The sequence below is a fragment of the Anopheles darlingi genome, chromosome 3 (assembly GCF_943734745.1).
Source record: "Anopheles darlingi chromosome 3, idAnoDarlMG_H_01, whole genome shotgun sequence".
NCBI lineage: Eukaryota > Metazoa > Arthropoda > Insecta > Diptera > Culicidae > Anopheles > Anopheles darlingi.
Genome location: NC_064875.1, coordinates 50,121,947 through 50,132,041, shown reverse-complemented (window position 1 = coordinate 50,132,041; position 10,095 = coordinate 50,121,947). Strand labels below are relative to the sequence as shown.

At 49.6% G+C, this 10,095-nt stretch overlaps 1 protein-coding gene across 1 annotated transcript in view; it reads right to left on the bottom strand.

The window, feature by feature from the left end:
• LOC125955574 (uncharacterized) overlaps positions 1-10,095 on the bottom strand; it is an 82,247-nt gene that overhangs the window by 3,612 nt on the left and 68,540 nt on the right. The window contains exons 3-4 of the mRNA XM_049686710.1: positions 1,029-2,836; positions 316-943 (exon numbers count right to left, since the gene is read on the bottom strand). Of these exons, the coding sequence (XP_049542667.1) occupies positions 316-943; positions 1,029-2,836 (2,436 nt within the window). The remainder of the gene's footprint in view (positions 1-315; positions 944-1,028; positions 2,837-10,095) is intronic.

Sequence of the window (10,095 nt, the reverse complement as noted above, 5' to 3'; positions counted from 1 at the left end):
TTAACAAGAGGGCCAGCGATAGTGTCTCATTTGTGGCGGTGAATAAAAGAGAGAAAGTTGTTAGCATTTATGGTAGGATGGTTCTTGGCTATGCGATGGTGACGACAGAATGAGCACGAGTGATTGGATGAGGTCGGAATTGATACGGAATGCAAGTGATGCGAGTGTGAGTGAGTTGTGTGGATGGCGATCATTATAGAGATGAGCTCGCAGGCACTAAAGAGCACTAAACGCTACGGAGGCAGCAAAGGCAACAGAAGACGCTACGAGTGGCGGAGCGAACTCGGAATAGAGCACCCGTAGGTGATCACCTACCTCGATCGACGGATTTTGTAGTCGCCACCGAGAGCCACCGGCTGATGGCGCACGTTACCCCTCAGCTGACCACGCTGACGGTAGCTATTGCTTGGGCTGGTCGCCGGTACGTTCTCGTCCCCGCCCCGGCCACTGTAACTCGAACTGGACGAGCTGCGGCTGCTGGTACGCATGAAGCCTTCATCGTAGCGCAACTGCTGTCGCTCGAGCGTACTACTGCGAGAGCCCGAACTCTGGCGCGATACGAGCGATGACTGGGAGCTGTTGCTTGGGTCACCTTTCCGTTTGCTTCGATCATCCGGTGTCCGGGAGCGTTTCTCCGGAGTCAGAGATCGTTGCTTCTTCAGGTTGCGCATGCTACCGTACTCGTCGTTGTTGTCGTAGAGCCGTTCGGGCGTTAGTGATCGCTGTGCCTTGAGGAGTGTGTGTGTGCCCGCGATCGGACCGGCGGACAGCAGTCCGCTCTGGCTCTGGTTCGGACTGCCGGTACCGAATGTGGCCCGTCCCTTCATCTGGTTGATGTAGGATGTCGATGATTTGTAGCTCAGTGCCAGCGAGGAAGACTGATCCTCGCTGATCTCCTCATCGTCATCGTCGTCATCGTCGTCGACGTCGTCGTTGGAGTAATCTGAAATTAGCAGAGGCAAGGGTGTTGTTAGAGATCATCCTTCGACGTACGACGTAGAAATCTTGACAGGTAATATCGTACACACCCGATCGTGCCCCACTATCACAGGAGTTGAGCCGCTGATTGCCGACGGAATCCGACCGGAAACCGTACGGTAGGCCCGGGGCCGAGTTGGCCTTGGTCGAGAACTGGGAGCGCCGGGAACGGTGGCCACCGAGAACCGTGCCACCGTCAAGTGATTTGTTCTGATCGAACTTACGGAGCGATTCACTCGACGCATACCCCAGCACTGCCCGGTTCACGGTCAAGCTGTTGCCCGGTATGGCCTTGGGAAAGATCGGTGAGCTTAGCGTCGGTGGTTTCTCCTTCTTCGTCAGATAGTTCGGTGAATTGCCGGTCAGCGTGGCGAACGTGGGCGAACGGGTTCGCCGGATTAGCGAGCTCTTCAGTGGTTGCTTTTGCTGAGTCGGTGTCGTACCAGTGGCACCGGCGGCACCCGACGATGACGGTGATCCAAAGTCGTAGTCGAAACTTTTGGAAAACGCATCAGTACCACCAACACCACCAGCAGCAGCGATACCGGACGCGGTAGATCCGCTCGCTGCACTGTACGCTCGCTCGAGACCACGTTCATCGTGCTCCGGTGGTCTCCGGTTCAACCGTCGATCGTACTCGAAGCTACGGGAGAAGACCATCCCCTTGGGATTGTGGTTTTCGTTGTCCACCACCGAAAGGAATATTCGGGTTCCGGGTTTAATGTCCCCGAGACGTGTTTTGTTGGACTGTTGCTGCTGCTGCTGTTGCTGTTGCTGTTGATGCTGTTGCTGCGAGTCTTGGAAGGCAGGAGGAGGTGAGAGGATAGGTGTAACTGGCGGTGGACTTCCATCAGCCAGGTTCCGTTTGATGGACAGGCAGGCCGGTCGGTTGTTGAGTGAACTGGAAGCGCTTGGATCGATCTTCAAGATCGTTACATTATCCTGCCGCTGCACCTTCTGAAATTGTTGTTGCTGCTGCTGCTGCTGCTGTTGAAGATGCTGACTACCAGCACCCCTTGGGCCAATCCCTTTGCCACGCGTATCGTTGCGGTTGATTAAGTCCTCTAGTTTGCTTCCAGTGACCGCTCCAGTCCGTCCAGCAGCAGCGTATCGATTTTCGTCGTACTCGATGTACTTCCGGGACACTTTGGCTCCTTCCGGTATGCCAGACGTTCCTCCGATGCCACCACCACCACCAACACCACCATACTGATAGGCAGCGGGTCCGGGACGTCCGGGTGCCGGTTGACCGCTCACTTGCACCCAGCCGGATTTGTTGAGGAAGATCTCGTTCTTCTTCAGATTCTCGCCAAACAGATAGGTCGGCTTACCGCCGTTCGCTGACGTCCGGTAATGCATGTTGGCGCCGGCCACTTCCTGCTGCTGCTGACCCTCCCTTGATGTCGGTCCCCTGTCGTCACGCTTTCCCGCTTTTTTGCTGCTACTTCGCTTCTCTTGTGTTAATGCTTGTGCTTTCGCTGCGTCGTTCTCCTCGACGTCGTCGTCGTCGTCGTCGTCGTGGTCGTCCTCCCCTTCGTGTGCACCACCACCACCATCCTCGGCGTCCGTCGCCGTGAAGAAGCTATCGGATGAGGTCGGATCCTGCCGACTGCTCACCGGAAGCTCGGGCAATGGAAAGTCGATAATGTCGCACTCATCCTGGCCAGTGACCCGGTCACCCGGCTCATTACCATCCGCTTCGTTCGTGTGCTCTTCCGCTGGCGGTTGGGTTTGTAGTTCGATTGATGAGTTCACTGCTGGCGGCCCCTCATCAGGGGTTACTGCTCCTGCTGCTCCAGCCGGCAGTTCACTGCTCCCGGTTGGTGGCGGCTGCTGCTGCTGCTGCTGGTCCTTTGATCTGTTGGGAAAGCGGATGAAAGGGAAGTTGCTGGTCAGAAGTAGGTTGAATTGAACAAAAAAAAAATAATCCAAAAAACCGGAAAAACCTTTTAAACCACGAGGCGTAATTCCGGTCTTGAGAAATGCGGCAGAACTGAACGCAGTACGAAATGAAATTAAAATCCAACTGCTTGCTGTGGTGGTGCTGTTCGATTGTTGGAAAAGTTGTACAACTGGCTTACGACCATTCTTTTCGTATTCGGATTGCCTTCTATGGAATTGGCGAGGTTTTTTTTTCGGGGGGTTTTTCAATCGCCTTACCATTCCCCTGGTTGCTGGGTTTGTTGTTTGGAGCAACAACCGGTCGCTGCGCATCTCTTCGCAGCCCAAAGCCTACTCGTGTAATTAAATATGCTTGCTACAATGGTAGCCCCATGCTCCCGTCATAGAGATGTCAGAGACAGACTGAAGGAGGATACGGTTTGCGTAGCACCGGGCCACAGAATATTCTTGTTTAGTACTACGCATACGCATCGCCTGTTGGAACGATTTTAATTAAATTCTCGAGAGCTCCTGCTGGGCCGGCACCATACGTATTGTTCCTAGATGGAGCTGTGCAGCTGAGATATGAAAGAAGCTTCAATTGTTGTCTCTGATATCGTCGGTCTAACAATCCACTTGTATCGATTGACTGGACAAGATAAGTTTCTTGTTTGATTACGACAACTCCACGAAATATATGGTTCCGAAAGATGGTTTTCGCAATCACTAGCTTAAGAAAAATCTTTTAAGAGCAAGGGTTCACCATTTATTTGCGGGATGGCTCCGTGAAAAATGAACCTTCCAAAGTGCGCCCTGCCTCGGTCGGTGCCAGAAACAAAAAAACAAAACCAAAGTTGAAACTGAGCCTTCAAGCGGTAAGCCTGTACCATTTCGGAGCATTCTTGTACCCGGCAACCCGCCAACCCGTTGGCCAACCGAGGCCTACGTAAGCTATCTACCAGCTTCCAGGAGCGGCCAAGGCCGGCCGGAGTCGCGTTTTGTTTTTCGGAACCCCAAACTCATTTTTTTTTTATCTTCCAGAAAACATCCTTTCGAAGGCGAATCCCCCCACCCAGTGGTCCGAGCTCCACTCGACAGCAACACGATCCCTATCCTGCGGCGAGATGGTTGGAGTCCAGAGTTGGTGGACGATCCGGGAGGTAGACCATTTTCTTCCTGTCAGGGCGCCACCGGCAGGCAAATATTTACTGTTCCCGATGCCTTTTCACCGTCCGTCGCCGGTGCTTGAATGAAGGGGTCGCAGTGAAGGCGGAGTTCCTCTTGCGTTACGTTCGTTGCGCTGGCTGGTAGTAACAAAGGAGGAAAAATGAGTTTTCCGCAGAAACAAGGAAAACCGGTAGCGGTACGCAGTGGCTTTGTCCGGGGCTTTAGGCCGGAGCTCGATTCTGTCGCCCGCTTCCGTACCTAGACCCGGGAAGGGGCGTGTTGGTAATTAGTTTTAGCGTCCAAGCGTCTTTTCGCATCCAACCAGGCAACCAGCATGCTCCAGAAGAAGATAGAGAAGACGCTCAAAGGCACTCGAAGGTGGTCTTGGGCCGTTACCAAGACGATGGCGTATGACTCGTTGGTTGCCTTTTAGGTGTCGCACATCGCCGGACAGCGTCGGTGTTACGTCATTTCTACGAAACTGATCAGTGGCTGTCGGCACAGAACGTGACACCAGAGGCAGTGAGTGAACTGATTGAAATCTTGTCATTTTACTTCCAGAACAACGACCACATAAAACTGGCTGACAAATGATGGAACTGGTTTCCGTCTACCGCTACTGCTCTTGTTTCTGGGTGCGTCATCTTCCCGTAAGCATCTTCCGGCGAGGTCCGACGCACGGACGGACGGACGGATGGCAACTTTTGTAATTACTCCTCTGCCAAACGCGCCAAACCACCACCAACTGGCTGGCCAACGGTTTGACAGTTCGCAGCACTGTTAGATGTGATCACATTTTTCAATTCAAACAGGTGCGCAAACAGGACGCAAACGGGGAAAGGTGTATGCGGATCCGTGCGTTGTCACTTCGGTTCGGCCAGACTGCCGAGTTCGTTACCGCATTATGCGACGTGACAGCCAGTCCGACCCTTTTTCGGGAGGGAGGTAGTCATTTATCATTATTTTAAAGCAGATCACACCACTGCTCCTCGCTGAGTTGGCGAGTATTAATGTTCGCGAAAATCGTGCTAATTCTAAGCTCCACTGTTGAATAGAAATGGTTGGATGAAGATTGATTTTGATAACATAATTACAGCGTAGCAGCAGCAACAGCAGCAGCAGCAGCAGCTGTCGTTGTGTTACGGTTTGTGGTCGGTGATATTTGAGAGAACGGCATTGTTGATTAATGCAGAGCGCGAAAATTTGTGGCTTGAACTGTTTCGATGATGGATTAAATATTTCGATACGTGGGTGTGGGTTTGAATGGTTTGGCCGCCAGCGATGGGTGGTTGAAGGTCTATTGTTCAAGGTCTGGGACGAAAGGGGAATGTCAATTTATTTATGATGCATTGAATAATTTAACAAACTACGGGCTCCGGTGAGTATCCTTACAGTTTCAGCGATCGATTAGATTAGATCGATTTCAAATTGATTTGTATGTTGGCGATGGGAGACAGAGGGAAATCAATTTTAATTCAATCGTTTTGAAAGCTATAAAAGTATCTGCTAATTATATAAAATCAGCGCGTGTACCAGTGTTTGTCAAGCTGTAACACACACACATACACACACTATGTGGTTTTCGCTGAAAACGTTGTACAGCAGATTACGCTAATTCCATGATTATATCGAGATACATGAGATTACGGGGAAGCAATCAACATTTTAAAATTGGCATTAACGTGGAAAACATACTATGATATTCATTAAAACGAACGATCGATTATGTAAAAAACGGTCCTGGCACTTTCGTTATCATCATCACATTTCAGTATCGTTTGACATTTCCGATAAGTGAATTAAACGTGGATTAAGCAAAATTCCGTTCTGTTGGAAAATATATTACTTTCAAAATATCCAACCAAAAGAATGTGGTAAAAAAAAGGATTTCAATTACAAGCCGATGTCGTTTTCCCCGATCTGAAACAAGAACATCCCAAAGCGGTCATTCGCGGGGCTCGGACACCAAAACCAAACGAAAGCCCACTGCCGGCTGCCTAGCTTCCATTCTCCAGCACTCTAATCAAACCGATTGGGGGCCGCATCTGGTGCCAATGCGGCCCTCGATCGTTTACGGGGCAATATAAAATGAAAACTGCCAAGAAGAAGGAGAAAAGGAGCGGCTCGTTAAAGTTAATTACTCGCGCACTGTCGCGGTTGGCCGGGCAGGAAAAGCCGGAAAAATCTTTGGACAAAAACCGAACAACGGAATACGCTGCCGCTAGGATTGCGCCGTCCGTTACTGTCCTGCTGTCCGGCTGTCATTTAGAAGCAGAACACAGCTGCTTCCTTCCGTCCATTTTGCTGTGAACCTGAACTGAAAGCTGATCAGGTTCCGGTGAGTGTTTTTTTTTTTTCGATTGCGCACATTAACCAAGTTGTTCTTTTTTATGCTTTGCTTGAACCGATGCTCTAGCGAATGGCCGTACTCTCTGTTTCTTTCTCTCAAGTGCTTAAAGAAAAATTAAGACAAAGTGGAGATCGGTGAAAAAAGAAAGAAAAAATCGAGCAAAATGCAGGGTGGAAGATGAGTCCCACATTAACGATGTCTCTGGGTAGCATCGCACCGGGCCGGGCGGTGATTGGGAAAAAATAGCGAACGCAAACGAGAACATAATTACTAATCTCCCCCCTCTGCCCTCCGGTAGCAAGCGGATTTGCGCAAAATGCAACGCTTGTAGCCCTGCGCGTGATGCACGTGATGAGAGGCTGGGGATGGGGGGACAAGGAAAGCAAGAAAAAAGAAAACTGGGAAGGTAAAAAATCCGACTTCTAGCCGAGCGTCATCGAGAGCATGTGGGATGTGGGTGAAATGAAAGGTACGAGTATAAGCGCGGATAAGCTTTCGTAAGTTCACTCACCCCGGTTACGCCCTTACGATACCAGATTGTCAGAAACTTTGAGGTAAATCCGCTTAAAATCCATTTTCCATTTTGGGCCTAGAACGGTTTTTTTGTTGCTACCGTTGCGCACCTGAGCGACGCAAGAGTGGTTGATGTGTGGAGTAAGGGAAGTAGATATTGAAAGGGTATGCTTGTGATGTTCTCTATCTCTTTTGAAACGCATAATTATCATTCCGATTGCAAACTAAGTTATGTATTCCTCGAGAATTCTCTCGAGTTTCTAGTGCTACTAATTGCACAAATTGAGCCAAGGGTTCAAATATCACGTGACGGTTGTTTAACATTCGTTCACGAGTTCATGGATTCCGCAAGATCCTCATCGGGAAACTCATCGGTATCGACTTAAAGAGCGCCCGGAAGCGTTCTATTTCCTCGCCATCCTTTTGTCAATCACTGCGCTCTTGCTAAGAAGAGCGAACGTTCGACAGCTTTTGTGGAATGTGTAGCGTGTGAGTTCAACTTTCGAGATTCACGAAACACGAGTTTGAGGGGGGGGGGGGGGGGGGTGTTTGTAAGCCGATTGGCGGCAGTGGCAGCGGCGGCTGCGGTGGCCATCGTCGCGGTGATGACGGGATCGAGCGCCGGGATTTTACGAGCGAAATAAAATGCCAGCCATTGAGCCTCGGGGGACCTCTTAACGCAACGATGCCATCTTGGCAGCCGCCTTTGGCACCGAGCGCACATCTGCGGCCAACATGCTGCCACCCAGCATCAACCACAAACCGTTTCGCAGCAGCAGCAGAATCGTGGTTTCATTCTCGCGAGTTCCGTTTGGAAAGGAACGCGGAAAGGATAACCTGCGGCGGCTTTTTTCAGACCCTTAAAGCGCGAAGCGTACGGCGCCCTTCTGGCAGTCTTCTTCCGATTGGAATCGAGCCCGCGAAGCGCCCAGGCAGGCCCGCGGCGCCCCATACATATTTACGTCGAGAAGTTTGATTTCGAGCGTGTTGGTTTTGTTGGCGGATTTTTATGCGGATCCTTCGGTAGATGAAGCGATTTCGGAGCATTCGTAGGGCATGCATGGGGCCATAGCATGCTGTGCGCCTTCTGTGAATACTCCGTGCACCGTACGTCCCAGCAAGCGAGGTAATGTGTTTATGTGTTGGAATGTTGAACTCGCGAAAAGCTAAGTGTTTGCTATTAAATTTGAATATTTATATATATACGGGTGAGTAATGTTGCGGCGTTTTGCACATTACTGTCCTATTTAGATCAATGATAAATAGGGCCACCTGAAGTGTGGTTTTGACGGTATCAGTTGCAATATATCCATTAGGGTGATAATAAAATGTAGAGCTTTTGAATGCAAAAAAGCTTTTGAATGCAAATTTCAGAAAATAATTACACGAATATTATATTATTTTAACGAAGAATTTTTTATCGCAATATATTAATAAAGTAGATCATATTTTGATAGGAATCTACGAATAATTTACCATTGCGAATCAGCTCTTGGGGCAATTGTTTACTAGCAGTATAATTTTATTAACCTGATTTAACGGATTTATATTTAATCTTTTTTGAGATGGTTAGTTGTTTCTGATTATGAATTAACGTGAATGGCATTTCAAGTACACTCTTGAACAACAAACAACAAAGTGATCAATACAGCATCCACTTCATTTCATCAGCTTAGCTTTAGGCATTCTTGTACACCCCACAGTACTGGTGGTTGTTTCGTCAAATCTCTCGCCCGCTAATCGTTAAACAACCGTTCGAGTAATCCACTAAAGCGGTCCCACGCTGAGCACCGTGCACACCAACACCAGTGTCGCACCGCAGCAGTTTCCCAGCAAGAACTATCGCAAAATGAGGTTGTTATGAAATCATTAAAAGTTGCGCATCCTCTCGCACGGAACACAATTATGAATATAGCACAAAAATAACCCCCATGACCATGCCGCTGGTTTCGGGCGGTACGAGAAAGTTTGTGTTTTGCTGGGTGAAAATGTAATCAATGTATCGACACCGTCTGTCGCACCGGGTGCTGACACACCAGGGGCCTTCTTCTAATTCCTTCCATCGACACGCTCCACGCTGCTTTTGGGTCGTAAATGTACCCCCAAACCAAACGCTACTACTACTTAGTGGACAATTCAGTGAATTTGGTGGTTTTGCTGACGGTGGCGATAGAAAAAAAAACGAACAAAGCTTCCAGCAAACACTCCTGAATTCGGAATCTCTGCTCGTGCGGTGGCGGGATGGTTAGGCGATCGTTTAAAAATTCATGTCACTCGTCCTCGTTTAAAGATGGCTAAATTAGAGGCATCCCCTTCGTTCTCGATTTCTGCTTGGTTTCGATTTTTTGGGGGTGGGCAGAGGGTGGCGACTGTGACCGTTCGTTCTCATAATCTCATTCCGGAGATTGGCTTAAAGCGCTTTTCGTTTCGATTCAATGGGTCCGGCCCATTAGTGAGAAGGAATTGAATGTTATCGGGAACCATCTACCACAGCACCACACCACACCTTCAACTTCCATCGCCGGCTCCATCTTCTGCTACTCGGCTGCTTCTGAGCTGCTTCTCCAGAATACCCCCGCAGTCCGGTATCGATTATTATGCTTTGGTATGTATTTAAATGGAGCGAACAGCGGCACCCAGTGACACCCAGTATTGTGTGTGTGTGTTCGCCGAGCTCACCGAAGCCCGGTCCGTCCGAACGCTGTCCGGTGTTCAGGGTTCCTATTCATTCCGTGCTCGACGCAGCCCTCGGCCCTTTCCTCTTTGCAGCTTTGCAGGCTTGGAAGCTACTGCTAACGGGACGTTCCTTTGGAGCAACACCACTTCCAGCAGCACCGGATGCTGGGCCTAAACAAGCTCTAGATAGATGGTGCCCCCACCACTGAATGGTGCAAAGATAATATTTTACCCGAACCGTTGTCGTGCCGACGGGAAACTTTGCACTTTGCAAAAGCGACACGTCTTCTTCGTCTGAGCCTGGCCCAGCCCAGACGAACATCGACGATTGGGCTTAGCAGTTGTATGCCGAGGTGTTGAAGTGAAAGCAAAGTCAATAACGCTGCGGGCACTATAAGGGGGGAGATGATTCTAGAGCGGCCCTGTCCTCTACTCGACTTCTCGGGGTTGGAAAAGGAAACGGAATGGGGTAGGGGAGGGAAAGGGAATCGAAGGAAGTCGAAGAAGATTGAAATTTCCAAAAATAATTA